At 54.4% G+C, this 18,027-nt stretch overlaps 1 protein-coding gene across 8 annotated transcripts in view; it reads left to right on the top strand.

Annotated features, from left to right (window-relative positions):
* The first annotated feature begins 3,304 nt into the window (after positions 1 to 3,304).
* Positions 3,305 to 18,027, top strand: part of FGFR2 (fibroblast growth factor receptor 2) — a 95,025-nt gene continuing 80,302 nt past the window's right edge. For all 8 annotated transcript variants that reach the window (XM_004579770.2, XM_004579771.2, XM_058671314.1 and 5 more), the window contains exon 1: positions 3,305 to 3,576. In XM_004579770.2, the coding sequence (XP_004579827.2) occupies positions 3,411 to 3,576 (166 nt within the window). In that variant the 5' untranslated portion in view covers positions 3,305 to 3,410. The remainder of the gene's footprint in view (positions 3,577 to 18,027) is intronic.

The raw sequence follows: 18,027 nt of genomic DNA, 5'->3' as shown, positions 1-18,027 counted from the left end.
CGGGCGGGAACAACCCAGCAGGCCGGGGCTCTGGAGGCGCATCCTTGGGGTTTCTTGTCCTTGGGCCCGTCTCATCCAGGTCCTGCAGGGAAGCCTTCCCCGGGAGGGAACCCCTGAAGGAGTGTGTGAGTGTGTGTATTACTGGTGGTGGTGGTGGCAGGCAGTCTCTCTTAGGGGTGTCGCCTTGAGGGGCGGTGTCTGGGGTCTCCTGATTTTGTTGCGGGGCACCCCTGGCCGCGACCGGTGCCTGGCGAACTCAGCGATCCTGGGGCTAGGGGGCGGACTGAACCCACATTTCTCCTCCGCCTGCCTGCTCGGCCGCGGATGTCGACTGCGCGGCGAATTCCGACCTGCGTGTCGATTCCTGCAGCCTGGACCCGGGACGCCGCCGAGGGCGCTGCGCTGTGCCAGCCCCGACCACCGCGGCCCGGGCGCTCATGAGCTGGTGCCCAGCGAGCCTTCCTCGTTAGCTCCCAACTCCGGGAGACTTGCCTTTGGAGAGACCCGCTCCCCTGCTCAGGGCACCCCCTGCGCGTTTGGTGTAAAATGGCATCAACATTTAAAACTCCATTGTCCCCCGAGCCTCAAATCCGGGTAAATCTTCCCGGGGCCTCGAACTCATTTTTATCTGAAAAGCCTGTTTAGTTTGAATAGAAAATCAACGAGGCGCCTCTCTCCCTCTCCCTGGAATGTCAATTAAAATGCAGATTTCCCTGAGCTCTTTAGCGCCCCGAATGGGGGGGAGAGAAAAACAGGATATTCCAGGCAAACTAATGAAAGAAGCACTACAATGCGCCTGGCATTGCAGGTGCTGGCAGGGCAGGGAGCGGCCGGTGGGCTGGGGCTACATCTGCTGAGATTTCCACCTCCTGAGGTCTTCTTCCCGTACTGGACCTGGACCTCCGCTCCCCTGTGCTCCGGGGTGAAGTTGGAAGGCCGTGAGCGAGGGTGGGCACTGCCCTGGGCACAACTGACTAGTGCGTGAAGTCTTCTCGGGCACGGAGTGTCAGATGTCCTGCGTGGGAGAGCCGGCTGGCCGCCAAGGCTACGCCTTAGGCAGACGCCTTGTGGGGCGGCCCCTCCTTCGGCTTCTTGGACCATGTGGGCTTGGGGATGCTGTGGCCAGTGGCTTAGCCTAGCGCGGGAGCGGTCCCCTCCCGGCTGGTCGGAGAGCCACCTCTTGGGGATGGGGGAGGGCAGGCTTGTGCCTCGGTGTGTGTGTGTGTGGGGGGGGGTGACCGAGAAACGCCATCTATCAGAAGGCGGGTTGACAGCTCCTCCGCACGCAGGCTGAGCGGGAGTTCCCTTTCAAGGGGAAAAATAAACACGCCTGGGCTTTCACTGGGGCTCCGACTGCAGGAAGGATTATGGTCTTGAAGGCAGGAAGCCGGGATTGTGGCCGCCAGCGGCATGCTGGGCCTGTGTTCCCAACACGGAGCCTCGAGACCTAATTATCCTGCCCAGGAGGTCGCGTCGGACTTTTGTCCACTCTGGGGAGGAGCAGAGCGGACCTGCCGCCTGCAGGCCTTTGCGCAGATCAGAGATCTGGGGCAGGGGCCGCCGTGGGGCTTGAACCTGGAAACGGCTGAAATTCAGGTTTCCCCTGGGAAGCAAGAATGGGGCTCCGTGTGCCTTTCCGCGTGTGCCTTTCCGCGGCCTGGGGCTAAGGAGGCCCCTCCGGGCAGGGCCAGGTGGGTGAAGCGGCTGGGACAGTAGCCTGGGGTCACAGACTGCTGCTGAGGTTGCTCAGGCAGTGTTGCCGACGGAGAATTCCCCTACATTCTGCAGATGCCTAGGGATGTTCTTGTACTGCCCTCCCACATGTATGTAGAAATAGATACAGAATATCTTAGGAGGCTCTGCGCCCTAAGAGGAAGGGAAGGAGAGTCCCTGAAGTGATGTAAAAGCGCGCGCGTGCGCGCGCACACACACACACACACACACACACCCTTTTCCCATTTCACCCTTTGGATGTAGGCCCTCTCTGCTGGCCCCCCGTTTTTAATCTTCAGGCGGGACTTAAAGGAGCTATTTTTTTTTATGGTAGAACTTTGGTGAGGCCCCAGTGGTGTTGAAATCCTGTGTCATAATTTGAAACACCAAGTTGGCACAAGCGCGGGTTGGAGTTTTTGTATGAAAGGTCTCCCCCGCCCCCCACCTTGTACGATGTGGCTGCCGGGGTCGGAAGGCTGTGCTTGGTTGCACCCTTTCCTGCCATTGCTTCCAGCATGTTCCCTGGAGCATGGTCACTGACTCTGAGTGCATCTCGAGTTCTTTGGAATGTTTTAAACTTGTTGGGGAAGGACTTTTTTCCATGGGTGACTATGCCTGTGGCTGCTATGCCTGTGCCCCAGCTAGAGCCCCCTGGCTGTTAGGAGCCTCAGGCGCCCGACTTCCGCTTCCTGCTGCTGTAGCCCCTGGGAGGCAATGCAGATGGCTCCAGTGATTAGGTCCCTGCCACCCATGTGGGAGACCTGGATGCATTCCTGGCTGCTGGCTTCTACGGGCTTTGTGGGTATCTGGGAGGAGTGAGCAACGCGTCTCTTCTCTGCCTGCCTCTCTCGAAACTACCTTAAAAATAAATAGGTTATTGGCCTGGCCAGCATATTACTATCATTCATGCCCTGGGTTGAAGACATTTAACAATGTGGTCGGTGCATGGGGGCGCTGGGCTTGGCCCCCTGTGTGCATTGTTGCCCGGATGCCTTCCAGCTCTCTTCCGTGGCTGCCTGGGGGACGATGGAAATCTACTTCCGCATTTGCGGATGAATCCTGACAAGTGGGGGGAATTTTCTGGTAGCTTTTCTGGGATCCTTTGGATTTCACTGGGTCCCTCCCACTGTGAGAGTGGGAACCAGCCAGCTCCGGGAACTGGTCGTGTAAGCAGATGCTGCCTTCCGGCCGCCTGGCCAGTTTTCCACAGGATGGGGAGAACCTGACAAGGCTGAGCCCACCAGCCAAGCCAGCAAGCTTGTTTTCCTGGTCGTTCTCGAAGCTGAGGTCAGGCGCTCCTGCTTGAAGGGTGGTGGAGGCCTGGTCGATGGGTGACAGAGAGCGCTCTTCGCTGCACTCATGTGGCCACGCCTGAGTCCTGTAGCTGCTGCTTTTTCTCTCTGTTTCTTGAAAGGATGGCTTTTCAGAGGTTAGCCTCACACCTTTGTGGACGGTTCTGGAGGACACGCCTAGTGGTGGGCAGATAATGAAAAATGCTCATTGTGCCCATTGGGCGTCTGGAACTTTAAGAGAGAGGTACTGGGTGGAAGACAGCACTAACTCGCCTTGATCTCCTTTTCCTGGCAGCGGCAGCGGCGGCTAGACCAGCTTCAGCCCAGCAGCACCCTGGTTCCTGAGACCCCCACTCCAGGCTGAAGGCATTGCAGGCAGTCCATGCTCCCCGGGGACGTGCGCAGATGGGATTAACGTCCACATGGAGATACGGACAAGGACCGGGGATTGGCACTGGAGCCATGGTCAGCTGGGGCCGCTTCATCTGCCTGGTCATGGTCACCATGGCAACTGTGTCCCTGGCCCGGCCCTCCTTCAATTTAGTTGAGGATACCACCTTGGAGCCTGAAGGTAAGGGGTATCATTTCCCTTTTGTTGGGGGTGCGGAGTTTGTTTTAGGGGATTTGGGTGTGGGCGAAGTGGCACTTACTGGAAGGCCTGTTGAGTTTGGAAAGGAGTCTTGGAGAGGAGGTGGAGACCTTGTGAGAGGGCTTTTTTGGGGAGCCCTGCGGGCAGCAGGGTGCCTTGCTTGGTGGTCCCTGGCTGAGTGTGTCCCTCTCTGTGCTGGGTGAGGGAGGGTTGCAGCCAGAGCCGGGGAGAGCCGTGGCAGCCCGTGCTGTGCCTTGGCACCCTCGCTCCCAGGATGGGTTCCTACTCTGTAAAGGATTGCTGGTTTTAAGAAAAGGAGCTGGGAAGGGACGTCGGCTTCTGTCTGAAATGCTCATGTTTTCATTGTTCAAGGACGAAAGATTTTGGAAGTGAGCATGGAAAGGATTGACTTACTAGGGGTTCTTATTTTTATTTTTATTAAAGTTTTTTTTTTTTATGCTGCTGTAGTCATCTGACCTTGTAAGCCACGTGCCCTGGAGTGGCCTTCTAGTTCAGGTCACCTTCCGCGTGGCTCCACCAGGGGTCTGCCGGCTCCGTGAGAACTTCCAGACCCTGTGGGGCCGTGCAGCTCTGAGACTTCCTTGTAAAGGCATCGGGCCACTTGCAAGGCCTCGGCCAGGCTCAAGTTTTCCACTGGTTTGGACCCTGTCTCCCCAGGTTCTTCCGAGACATCATGAGCCAGGCGTCTGCTTGGTGCAGCCCTGAGACCTGTCATCGGCAGGGAATATTGGTAGCCGAGTTAGTTTGCGAGTGGTAATCTGAGACTAGCATGCCAGATCCCAACACTCATCGCCACTTAATGAACCTGCTTGCTGAGAGCCCACCTGGTGCCTGCCTGGCTCTGGGGGAGCCGGCACCATCCTTGGTGGCATCTGGGATTAGCCGAGCTGCTGTGCAAGTGCATGGGGAGCCCAGGCCCTGGGTTCGCTCTGTTGGGCTGGGTAGCTGGGTGGGGACAGGGAGCCGACCCGAGAGGGGTCCCTGGTAGTGCCTTCACGCTAAGGGTCTATGCATACTTGATGAGAGGGTAAGCCCCTGGGTACAAAGCACCAGAAGTGTGCCAGGGAGCTTGGGGAACTTTCTGTTACACAGAAATGTGACCGCTTTGTCATGAGCAGGTGTGGTGACGTCCCAGCGACGACGGCATCCCTAGGAAGGGAGTCTGGGTGTGTGTGTGTTGCGGGCGGGGTGTGGGTGTTTGTGTCTGTAGCTTGTACCGTCTGCACCTACAGATGGCTTCCGGCATTACCTCGTGGTGCCTCATGTTGTGACATCAAGATGGAAGTGATTGGCAGTGGGGGGTTGAGTGGGAGGGAGGAGGTTCCAGGTTTCTGAAAGTTGGGACTGCGCTTCTTTAATTTTGCTAATAATTAAAATGGATGTTCCCGTAATTGTTGGTTTTCCCTCGAGTGCATGGCTTAGCGCGCAGCGGGCAAGAAGAGCCGGGATTTCCTACAGAGGGGTTAGGAGCAAGCTGCCATTTTTCATTTGGATTTTCAGGGTGGCCTGGTTGTGGCTTGATTTCAGTGTGAAGTGGTCCTGGAGGGTTTCTTGAACCTTTTTTAATTACTGATGGGAGGTTACGGTGATGTGGATACCTGCACAGTGGGACCAGGCAGCGGTGTAGGAAGGCACTGAGTGCCCCGCACTGTTCCCTGAGTGGGAATTGCCGTGTGAGGACGTGGGTGTAGTTGACAGCTGGTCTTCCCATGTGGGGATGTGGGGATGCCCTGGGAGGAAACCTGAGATGTCCCTGAAAGTTGTAGGTCTGGCTTTACCGGGTATGTGTGTGTGTTTGTGTCTGGGATCATTAATTTGCCTCTAGAATCCCAAGACACTGGAGTGAGTAAGGAGACTGCGAGCCCTGGGCCTCCTGCAGTTCTGTGCCTGTATGTCTTCAGGGTCTCTTTATGGATACCCGATGGATGCTCATGCCCACTGCCTAGCTGCCTCTGAAGGTTGAGGTGGGCATAAAGGCCAGTCAGTACGAATGGCCGCCAGTGGGCACCGCGGTGCCAGCTGTTACCATTGTCCCTGGGAAGGCTGTGCCCGTTCCCACAGTGTCTGGCTTTTGGGAGAGGGGCAGTGTAAAATGCTGCCTGTGGAAGGAGGAGGCCCCTCCCCCATTCCAGGTCCTGAGGGGTTGCCCACCTCCCTCTCTGCCACCCAACCCCTCAATACCAGCCACCTGAGAGCAGATCATTCCTGGGGGGAGTTTGGTGATAAGGAGGGGCTGTTTGTCTATCTGAGGTTAGGATAAGCACAGCTGTCTTCCTGTATAACTATAGCTTCCTTCCCGTAGCAGTTAAGGTCTGCTTTGACTTTCTAAAGCCTTATCTTGGGAGACTTTTTGTTTTGCTAATAGGGAATTCAGTTTAGATCCTGTGTGGTTGGATCCTCCTGATGAAAGGGTCTCGGAGGAGAACCCCTGGCCTCTAACCCCAGAGCCCTTTCCTGAGAGTGGGGCTAGCCCCTGGATGGCCTTGGCTTTGTGGCTGGCAGAGTGCATGTGGCTTGCTAGCCCAGGTCTGTCTTTCAGAGACCCTGTGCCTGCAGGCGGGGGCCGGATTCTGCTCACCTGAGAGCCGTGATCTGCTGCTGCTCCTTGGTTCTGGGGCAGGGATGCGAAAGGCGTGGGATTGATTGAGACGGGAGCAGGCCGCAGTGCCAAGTTCTGTGCATGAGTGTTGTAAACAGTCACACACCCTCCCCATCTTAGCCTGGTCACCTCTGAGGGGGACTCTTGCTTTCAAACTCTTTCTGCTGTTTGCATCTCAGGTGGCTAACACAGCCGCGGGTGCCCTTACCAGCATCTTCCTTTACCCCAGCCCAATAGGAGCTGGGATAAAAGGGCATCCCCAGCCCCAAAGCCCTGAGGACTTGCCCACCCTCCTCAACCTGTGATTCCTGGCCTGTATCGAGGCAAGCACTGGGGGGAGGTTTGCCCGTCTTCCTTAAACTTATTGGGGGGGCAGTCAGACTGGATGTGGAGCTGGCCGAAAATTCGATGACAGAGAAGCAGAGTGTGGGGTTCTGCGTGGGTACCCCCTCAGTCTGATTTTTCCACTAAGCCCTTTGTTGGAAGTGTTGTAAATGTCATATCGGCCATATGCATTTAATTGCAAGTGAAAAGAAAAACAGAATATCTCCACATACCAAGAGTGGATGCTTTAAACTAATCTGTTTTATATTATCTGCATCTTTCCCCCTCAATATGGGTGTTAATATTTAAGAGTTGACTGTAATTTGATCGTTAGGCTTAGGAACAAGGACTTATTCTTGGCCAATTAAACCAAATGCAGGCTTATGCAGTTAAATACACAATGAAGTACACATTCTTTATTAGTATATAAAGTATTTCACAATTCATGGACGAAGAGCTGTGTTTAATATTACTTCTAGAACTCAAATCTGGCAAGCCCAGAGAACTGGTGTTTGTATACTTTCCATACTGCTCCCTCTAATCCGACTTTGGATTGTGTGTTTGTGTGGGTGTGTGTGCACACACACGTGTGTGCACCTATTTGAGCCAGTTGAGCACTGAGCATCCACGCAGCCCAAAGCTCCCCGTCCATCATGGCCCCCGCAGGCCAGAACTAGAGATGTGTTCCCTTGGAGTCTTGACTCGGTGGAGGGTGAGGGTTCAGATAACCAGGGCTATCGTATTTGAGAAGTTTCTGAAGGGAGAATTAATGAGTAATTACATGGTTATGAAATAACTGGGGTGGTGTTCAAGCAGGAAGTTTTGTTTAATATTCACGTTCTCAATTAAATCTGTCCACAGCCCTTCAGTTGTCTGGGGCGGGCGGTGAAAGCCCTCCTCCCCTCTGTCAGCGTCAGGCCCTTCCGCCTTTCCCTTCCAGCTATTTTTGTCCCTGCTGGAGGAGGCAGGGAATTGATTTTTGGGTGCTGGTGTGTGGGTAGGTGGGAAATCTTGAGGCTGCTGCGGCATCCCCCTCTCCCACACCCCGACTTCATTTTTGACGGGGTGACCTGCTGTGTGCGAAGGGTTCTGGAGTCATTTCTGGGGAGTTCTCATTAGGCCTTCCCCAGAGAATTCGGAGCCGGTGCTTTCGATGGGTCGCTCTCTGGTTCCTTAGGTCTTGGTGGTGGTGGTGTCTCTGCCCCGTGCCCCGAATTCTCCTTCCTGGCATCAGAAGGCTGGGCATTGTTCCAGGCCCACCCCTCTGTTCCTCGATTTGTCTTCTCAGTGTTGCTGTCTTTTTTTTTTTTCTTTTAAAGATTCCTTGGAATATGAGGGGTCAGAAGAGGGGCTCAAGTTCTAGTTCTGTTCCTCCCTGCTCTGAGTCGTCACTGCCTGCTTTTAGGGGGCGCAAGAGAAAATGCAAAATGGTGGTTCCCCATCGGTGGAGGCTGGAGATGATCCTGGTGATCGTGTATATAGCTTGAAGCTTTCGCCTTTTAGCTGTTCCTAGGGATGTTAACAACCCCTGGGGAAGCCATGGTGCACCTGGAGGAATTGATGTCAAGGTCAAGGCACCCTGCAGCTTTCAGTCATTTAGTTTTGGGAGACTTGTCTCCCTAGGGAGCGTGAAGGTGCTGAATGTGGCCTTGGCTCTGCTGTGGAATATGCCCATTGTGGACTGAGAATATCAAGCATCCCTGGTTTTTTCTTTTTTCTTTCTTTTTTTTTTTTTGGACTGGACTGAGTTAGGGACCTGAACTACGGCATATATTCTCCTTGCCTTTTAATGCCTGTCTGACCCAGGGTGGTGAATTCCAAGTCACTCGTGAACGGAATGCAGTCATATAGAATTTCAGGCTGTGGTGAGCGTGTTTTATGAGGTTAAAAATAGCTTATAAGGCAAATGCTGATAGGTCCAGCAAAGAGAACAAGAGAGGCCTTTATTTGTATGATTTATGCTTCACTTTTCCTTAAACAACTTCATTTTGAACTCTAACAGTAGTAAAGTTAACATCTCTATAAATTGTTGTGACACGTATACATATATATATTTTTTACCCAGAACGCTCATGTGACTTTACCTGATCTATTTTTACACTTGATAGTTTGCCATGAAGCTTTTTAATATGTGACCAATTGTAGTGATTTGAAAGCATTCAGACATGGAGCAAGGCCAGCTTTGGGTTGGGTGCGTGCGTGCGTGTGTGTGTACATGTTTTGCTGGGGTGTTATGAAGATGAATATAAAGATTTTGGGTCACTGGTGGAGCTGAGTCTTTTAGCTCCCCGTGCACCTTGGGCACAGTGGGGTTGCCCTAAAGCTGTGGGACTGCTCCCAGGGGCCTCCTCCTCCTGGCCCTGCTAAACCTGGATTTCCAGTAGGATTGCTAAAATGTTCTGGTTGTTGTCAGTCCAACCCAAGAATCACCAACTACACAATGAATCCAAATTCTGCCTAAGACATTTGTTTTTAAAATGCAAGTGAGTCAAATAAAAGAGAAGTAAGTTGTCTTGGATGGCCTGTGCTGCAGGAAGTCTGAGGGAACTTGGCCTGGGAAGCTGGGTCCCCTTTGCAGGATTTGCTGGGCTGTGTGACCTTAGACCAGTTAGATAACCTATCTGAGCCTGAGTTTCTCTATCTGGAGATTGAATGCAAATAGCCAACCAAGCCTCTGTCTGCTTTCTGGCCCAAGCTGGGTACTTAGAAAATGCTAATTTCTTCCCCGCCCCACCCCACTTGCCAAACTAAATTTAAAACCAGTATTTTGCAGACTGATAAGATGTTTGTCCTTCAGTATACACAGCAAGTCTTCTGATGAGAGAGGTGAGTTAAAATAGAAAACTGACCTCCTAGCTAGGTTTGTTTGTTTGTTTATTTATTTATTTACTTACTTACTTACTATCCTGGGCTTTGTGCAATGTGATCATCTTTCTGCTTGTAGTTCAAATGGCTCAGGATTGATATTTTTTTTTCCTCCTTTGTTAAAAAACTCAGTTGTAGATGTGTGCTAGCAGTGGGATGCATACGTCATGAGACACAACAGGTTTTGGAAAGGATGTTTTCTGTTTGAGGCTTCCAGGGCTGGGGTGGGGTGCCACTCGGCCCTGGTTAGAATGGTGATGGGGCCACTTTCGCCCAGGTCAGTGACCAGAGCCTGTTGCGATTGCCCTTGCCTTGGTGGTTTGTAGTGACCCGTCTGCTGCGTGATCTAGGTGCAGAGGGAGGGGGCTGCTTGTCTGCCTGGCAGGGAGCGCTTGCTGTGGGGCCTGTGGGAGTGAAGTGGGGAGGAGCCGACCTGTGTGGTCCTGTGGCGGTTACGGGATGGGACAGGTGGGGCTGGATGAGCTCACCTTCCTGGCCAGTGAAGCCTCAGGAGGAATGAGGTCAGGCGCCCTTCACCCATTCCTTGAGGTTGCGATGGTGACGACTGGCGTTGTGCTGGGTACTTGGATGGATTATCTTGAATCCTGTAATCCAGAGGGTTCATGTATTCCTGTTGTTGTGATATGACAAGGTAACCGTGCCTCTCGGGGACAAAGTCACTCTTTGGCTGTATCACATGGACCCAGCTCCTCCGGAAAAGTTTTTGGAGCTAAAATGATTTGCAACTTGATTGCTTCTGCTTGCTGAGCAGGCCGTCCTGGGGCAATGCCCCGCCCCTGACCATGGCGTCCTTATTCCTCCTAAATCTGTCATTGACCCTGGGGGATGCTGTGATCACTGCTTCTTCCTTCTGTCTCTTCCTCCCACACCCACACTTGTCCACAGCAACATCTCAGGCCGTGAAGGACTTGACTTTGTGATTCTCTGAAATGACCCCTGTCTTGTTGGTTAAGATTCTTGGGGTGGTATGGCAGCCGCGGTCTGCTCTGCGATACTGGCATCCCATATGGGTGCCCGTGTGTGTCGTGGCTGTTCAGCTCCTGACCCAGCTCCCCACCTTTGGCCTGGGAGGAGCAGCAGAGGATGGCCCAAGTGCTTGGGGCCTGGAGCCCACACGGGAGACCCAGCCTGAGCCCCCTGGCCATGGCCTGCCCCGAGCAGGCCATCGTGGCCATCTGGGGAGTGAGCCAGCAGGTGGGTCACTCACTGTCTTTTCTGCCTCTCTCTCTTTCCTTCCTCCCCTTTCCTTCTCTGTAACTCTGACTTTGAAAACAAATGGATAAAGCTTTGAAAAAAAATAAAAAGAAGCCAATTCTGCTTTAGGAGACCCATGGGGCTTGCTGCTCTGGGTCCCAGTGGTGACTCAGCCCACAGTGGGTTCTGAGGAGGCAGAGCGCTGGCCCAGCGTGCAACTGCCTGAGCTGGGCTGGCTGCCCCCACACCTTTCCTGTCCCAGATGCCAACTCTGGAGGTTTGCCCTAGCTGGTACTGAGCAGTGGCCTTCTGCTCATTGCTTTGAGAACCGCTTCAGCCCTTCTTTGCAGCATTTCTGATTTGCAAGGGGGTGGGAAATCAAGCTCCCCCCTACTGCCCTGACAACCCTTCAGCCAGGCCTCCCGTGTCCTTCTAGGGTCATTTCTCAACAGAATTCAGGAGCAGACTTGGAAAGCTGGGAAAGAGAACAGGTCCAAGATGGAAGGGCAGAAGCAGACACACCCAGTCTCCCGTCCGCCATCTAGGGGAATGGAGCCCACTGTTAAACAAAAGTAAAGTTCAGTTTGGTGGTGTTTTTTTTTTTTTTTTTAAGGTGATCTCTGATCCCAGCAACTGCAGGGATGCTTTGGGTCAGGCTTGGTCGCTAACCTTTGCTCTGGTGCCCCATATGGGGTCATCCAGGGGTTGGACATGATAGCTCAGTGTGGGAGGAAGTTGTAGAAATCTCAGCCGGAAGGAGACACCTCACTCCCCTCTGAAGCTTGCAGCCCCAAGTGAGATGCGCACCCTCGGAGCTCGGCAGAGGGGCTGTGGGCTTTGGCAGATGCTCTTAGCATTCCCAGAGACGCGGGTTTGACTCCTTAGGCTGGCTCTGCTCATTTGTCCCTCCTCCCCCTTGGTTTTTTCTAAGACGCTGCCACTGGGCAGGTTGTGTCAGGGATGGAAGATGGGGTGTGGTACATGTAGAGCAGGGTGTATCTCAGAGGGGAGCCCGAGCTGGAGGCGTCTGCACCCTCAGGGTGTTCCATGGACGTGGGCTAGGTTGTCCCTGGTCCAGTGATGGAGGTGGCCCCAGTCACAGGGCGAGAGCGTGCAGCCCACTTCCGCTGCTGGGTGATGCCCCTTGCGGGACCCCTCCCCCGCCTCGCCAGTGGCTACTGGCCGGTGCTTGAGCTGGGTCTATTTCAGCTGGCTCCTTGACCGTCACTTCCAGCACTACCTCCAATGAGCAGACTGCTTGCCAGGCTGACCTGGAGGCAGGGAGAGGGGTAAGTGTTCAGGCATTCGGCAGGGAAGTGACGGCGGGTCTGTGGGTGGGTAGCCAGGATGCTTGGGAACCTTGCCCAGCCTTTCTAAGATCAGATGGTTGCTTGATAAAGGGCTCTGCCGGGAAGAGAAGACCCTTCTGGGTGCTAGGTTGGTTGGTCCGAGGTTTTACCTCTGTGCATATGGGCAGGGGTTGGGTAGGGTGAAGGTTTCACCGTGGTGGCGCCTAGGTTTAATTTGGAATTTCCTGAATTGATGTGGGTTTCACTCCTCTGGCACAGGATCCCTAAAGGGGAGAGGTTTGGTGTTCTCTGCACAAAATTGGAGAAAAGTGATCCCTGGGGTCCTGGCTAGCTGATTCTGGGCTCTGCGGGCCGAAGCAGCTGGGTCAGCGGAATGCCTGCTCCAGGCTCCCACCCTCCTCCACGAGTCTGGGCCGGCCTTCCAGCCCCTTGCTGAATCCTCCTCTGGCCAGGAAGCAGTGCCTGAGCAGGATGTACTATCCAGCTTTGCCTGTCTGCCAGGGCTGACCCGGCTACCCGGCTAACGGGGCTGACCGCATTGGGAGCGGGAGGAGAGCCAGAGGAGAGCCATCTCCGAACCAGCTTCGAGCTGGGGGCCTGCTGAGAGGAGCAAGGCCCCAGGCCTTTGTATAGACTTACTGGAACAATGGCCCTCCAAGATTCTCACCTCTGCCCTCTTGGGATAATTCTGCGAACCCACCTCCCCCTCCCCACCCCGCCCCACTTCCACTTAAAAAGTTTTTCTGTATTCAAAAAGTACCATGGCCTGGGGAAAATGTCAAACAATATTTAGACATTGATCTGACCTTTAATGGGACTTAAAGGGCAAATGCGCCCACTTGAGACTGCACCGTTTATGAAGTGTTTGTATCAGGCTCTGCCGCAGCTTCTGGGGGCCGCAGGTGATGTGATGTTCGGCAAGGTGGCTGTCCTTGAACTCTTGCTCCTGGAATGCATGTCTGTCTCTGCAGTTCACGGGAAGGCACGTCTCCAGCTTGGGGACCCAGGGAGGCACGACTCCAGCCCCCAGTTCCACCTTGCTCTGCTTTGGGGCTTGTGAGACCATTCCCAGCATGCTTTGGGGCTTGTGATTATTTGTTCATGCTCCTCTGTCCGAGTCTTAGGAATTCTGTGGGGTGTGACCATGCTCTGCACAGTGAAGCTGTGAGGTCCTGAAAGAGTTTGTGGGAAATGGAATGGAAAAATAGGTAGGTTTGTTCTGGGGCCAAAAGAATTTTGAAATCCATGAGTATGAGGGATTACCAAAGCTTTATGAAAAATATGGTTTGGAATTGATAGTTTTTTGCACCATCTTTGAATTCCGTTTTTGTAAAACTGGTTTTTCCTAAGTCCCAGGCCACACCCCTTACTAATTACCCAGATGGGTGGGGTCTGTGGGTGTTGATAATGCCACTTCCCCAACTTTAGGTATTCAGTTCCCTTTGGGAGTGTTTCTAGAAGTCCCCACCTCCTTGGGTAACTGACAGAAATGTGCTGTGACAGGTTGGTTCTTTTGAAAGAAAACCCGGTTTTGAAGTCAGGAATGTGAATCGAGGTTCTCCTGGGGTTGGGAAAGCAGTATGGTGACTTCAAGCATCTGTGTTGGCACTACCACCTGCCGACAGGGACCTGGGAGACCCCAGGGCCAGGGCTGACCTGCAGGGACCTAGGGGAGCCCCGGGGCCATGGCTGAGCCGCAGGGGCCACCTCCTTCCCTGGGTGAGAGGGCTTTTGCTCAGAGGTGACCCTTTTCTTAAGGGCTACATGCAGAGACCTTCTGGGGTAGTTTCCACTGTTGTCCTTGCTGTAACCTTGAGGGCGGTGTGTTCCATGGACTGCAACTCGGGCCGGGCACATGCAGTGTGTTCCTGGCTGAAGCGGCTTTGAAACACTGTCCCCTGGCCACCAGAGGCAAAGGTCTCCCAGGAGGACCTCAGGCTAGCACTAGACATTTGCTAACTCCGGAGTGTGTTGGTCATTGTGCCCAGGGACGCCCATGGGAAGCAGGGTGTACAGACATCAGCTCTGCAGAGCCTGGAGGGGCACACAAAACTGCTCTGGGCAGAGGCAGTGGTGCAATCGGAGAGCTGTGAGCCTGGCTGTGGAGCCTGGACAGGAGCTTGCCAGGCTGGGCAACAGGGCAGGTGCGTTGGTGGATGTGGGGAGGCAGGAGGGAGCAGCCAAGCGTCTGTGTCCGCTACTCTTTGGGTTTTATTTGGAGCATTGTGAAGTCCAGGGGTGGACAGCTGGCTAGCAGAGATCCAGGAACAGCTGTGTTCTCAGGGGCATCGGAGTGAGCTTCGTAGGAAGGGATGCAGAGGTACCCAGAGGGGCATCAGGTGAATGGGGAGCTTGGGCTGTTGGCTGCTGCCAACAGCAGCGAGAGGCGGTGGCCGGTCCCTGGCTGGTTCTGCACAGGGCCTTGTGAGCTGTCCAGGGACACTTCCCTTGGTCAGGAGTGTGAGTGGCTGGGGCTTGGAGAGTAGGATGCATCCATGGGTACAGGAGGGGCATGGAAGGAGAATTTTCTAGAAAAGCAGGAGGTTCTCTGTTTTAAAAAAAAAAAGGATTTTTTAAAAAAAGATTTATTTTTATTACAAAGTCACATATACAGAGAGGAGGAGAGACAAAGAGGAAGATCTTCCATCCAATGATTCAATTCCCAGGCTACAAGCAAGGAGGTAGATGGGAAGTGAAGCTGCCAGGATTAGAACCGGTGCCCATATGGTCTCCCCGGGGCGTTCAAGGCAAGGACTTTAGCCTCTAGGCCACTGCACTGGGCCCAAGGATTTATTTTTAATTTTTACTTGAAAGAGTTATGGAGAGAAAGGGTGAGAGGTAGAAAGATATTCCATCTACTGCTTCATTCTCCAAATGGCCACAATGGCCAGAGCTGAGCCCATCTGAAGCCAGGAGCCATGGGTTCAGGGGCCCAAGGCTTTTGGGCCACCCTCTGCTGCTTCTCCGGATCATAAGCAGGGAGCTGGGTCATAAGTGGAGCAGCCAGAACTAGAACTGGCACCCCATGGGATGGCGGTACTGCGGAGGGAGGGTTGTGCCAGCCCCGAGAAGACCTCCCTGACAGGTGGAAGGCAAGCCAGTAGCTGAAGGTGCCTTGTCTCTCTGCTGGCGGCTCCTGGGCTCTTCTCACTGGCCCACTGCTTTTGCATGACGATGATGATGGTGTTGATGATTGGCCTGTCGTGTGGCCATGCAGGTGTGCTGTGAGCCATGGGTCCCTGTGCAGGTGGGTGATGGGGTCTGAGTGTTCACCAGGTGCCCAGCGTTGTATGGGTACGGTCCATGTGCTCCCCTGTTTGGTGTGGGGAAGAGGCATGAAGGAATGGCAAATGTGGGCGTTGGGCCCAATGTCACGTGACTTAGGTGGCAGGCGGGACTCGGCTCCCTGCTGCGCCTCGTGTCCTTCAGGACTGGGCATGGCATGTTTAATGTCCACCTGTTGCTTGGTTGTGCTGTGATGTGGGGCAGGAGTCGCCCAGAGCGTGAGCCCTGACAGGCCCTGGAGGACTTGAGATGTCCCCCATTGTGTGCTGCGTGTGGCAGGCGTGTTTCCAGGGGGCGGCAGGAGGCTGTGGCCCGGGGCCACCTGATGGCCGTGCACACAAACCCTCTTTGTGTGTGGGAGCTGTGGAGTGCGGGGCCCGTTGACATACTTGCTGTGCAAGTTTCTGCATCCTGGGCACGCTGTAATCTACTTGCCTGTCTCTTGGGAGAATGCCTTTGGAACAAAGGGCTCGATTCTGGAGTTCTTGTGTGAGCAGAATGGCCAGGGTTGAGGGATTTTGTGCAAACAGTGCTTAGTCCCTTTGTCTTACTGGTGAAGTGGGAGGTTTTTTGCTTCAAGTTATTTATTTTCATTTTATTTGGAAGACAGCACGAGTTCTTCCCATGCACCGACTTACTCCCCAAATGCCCACAGCACTCTCGGCTGGGCCAGGCCAAAGGCAGGAGCCAGGAACTGCATTTGTGTCTTACCTGGGTGACAGGGGCCCAAGGACCTGAATCGCCACTACGGCCTTCCTGGACACGCCCCGAGACAGGGGCGTCCCAGCTGGCACCTTCACTGTTCTGCTCCCCAAAAGTTCAAACCCCCCCTTCCCCACCGCAGTGGGAGTTTTGTGCTTGGGAAGCTGAGAGTTGAATGCGGTCATGTGACCAGGGTGAGAGGTGTGTTCCCCTCCCCCTCCATGATGTCCCTGTCATTGACAGCCTGAAACTTTGGGCTGGAGGCAGAAAACACAGGGAGGGAAGGTGTGCATTTTGAATCCCCACACTGGGTGATCCGGGTGACTCAGCCACAAATGTTTGTGTTCTTAGATGCTTTTCTGACATTTTTATTTTCTTGTGTGCCACAGTATGATTTCTGTACCCCGTGGAGAGTTGCACCCCGCCGTCCTCAGGCCCTGAGTTCTGTGGAGGGTGTCATTGGTCATGGCTCCCGTCTTAGAAGCACTGACCCTGAGCCCCTGGGTGAGGAGAAAGGGCAGGCAGTAGGGCAGGCAGGCTGTGTTGGAGGTGGCTCTTAGGGCTGTGCGTTGTAGAACAGCTGGGCGCTCAGCTGGAGCAGCTGCAGCTCCCGCGCCTGCCCACTTAGCTCCATTTCTGTCCGTCCCCCGCTTTCCTGTTGGCAGTTTTCCTTGAGGTCTGGAGCGTACGTGCGTCCTTGCGTCATGCTGTAACCCATGTCCCTCCTTCCCTCTCCAAGGACAGATAGACCCGTGCCTTCGTAGGCCTGCATGTGGAGTTTGTTATCCTTCAAGTCAGTTCTGGTCTGTGCGAGCCCCTGTAGTCGGGCCCGAGACTGCCGCTGGTGACATCATCATGAGCCTCCGTTGCTACAGAGTGGGGTGGCCAGGTTGATCACGTGTCTGCTTGTCGGGTTGCACTTCATTGATTCCTGGTTGTTCAAAGAAAGCCTTCCAGGGTACTGTGTGTTGGAGGGTTTCAGCCGTCCGTCCCAGTGGACTCTGTGGGTGTAGCAGGTGATGGTGGCGTGGCCTCAGTGGGATGGCCAAGGCAGGCCACTGGGCACTGGGAGAGGCCCTGCCACCCATCTGCCATGCTTTCCGTGTGGCTCAGCAGGAACATCTACCACTGGCTTCTGTTCCGCCAGGACACTTGATCACTGACCACTGCACCACCCTTGCTGCAAGCAGGAGCCTGGGCTGTGGCCCTGCGACCCACCCGCTGTCCGGTCCATCACCTCCTGCCTCTTCTTCCCTGTTCTCTGCACTCCCCTCCCCCGCCCTTCTTCTTTTCTCCCTTGTTTGTTCAGATGAATCCATCTGGGTTTCTGTCTCCCTGGAGGAATGTGTCCAGGGCTACCCTCGGTGGGGTTTGTCCCAGGGGCGACCCCTCGCATGCCCGGACCCAGGTATGGTCTGCGCCATTAGAAAGGCCCTGGCTTTCCTTGTGAGAGGAGCTCAGTTAGGTCCCACCCCCACCCGCCCCAGCACGACCTGCATCCTCCTGGCTCTGCAGCTTGAATCTGTCGTCCGTTCTCCCCTGAAAGGATCAGATGGGGCAAGACGTGGGTTCCCCATCTGTTCTCTGTTTGCATTTGGGCGCCATTTCAAAAACCACACGGGAAAGGTTTATAGGCAAACATTATAAAAAGTGACAGGCTGAAGTGCTGCTATCGCTGGTTTGGCAGCGTCCAGCGTTACCTGAAATAGCTGACCGTTCCCAGCCCTTCCGACGACACTGGTGTGGCAGGGAGCTGGGCGTGCCCAGCAGGTTGAGGTGTCCGCGCGTTGTTTATTTACAGAGGGATCACCTGCAGTTCTAAGAGGTGACGTCATCATCTGTGTGATGCCACGGTGAGGTCATGGGCTCCACCCTGACCTGCTGAGTGTCGGGGAGGGTCAGGATAGCTCCTACCTTTGTTTCCATCTCTCTCTGACTGGAGAACCCTTAGCAATTTGTGTAAGATTGATCTGTTTCTGCAATAGCCAGAGAAGGATTGGATGGAAGCTGGGAGAGCAGAAACTGAATCTGGGTTCCCACGTGGCTAGCCGACACCCAGGTGCTTGAGCCATCATGGCTGCTTCTCAGGGTGCAAGTCACTAGGGAGCTGGA

Source organism: Ochotona princeps, chromosome 13 (genome assembly GCF_030435755.1).
Source record: "Ochotona princeps isolate mOchPri1 chromosome 13, mOchPri1.hap1, whole genome shotgun sequence".
Taxonomy (NCBI): domain Eukaryota; kingdom Metazoa; phylum Chordata; class Mammalia; order Lagomorpha; family Ochotonidae; genus Ochotona; species Ochotona princeps.
Note: the sequence above shows the minus strand (reverse complement) of the source record. Positions and strands in the feature narration are given on the sequence as shown.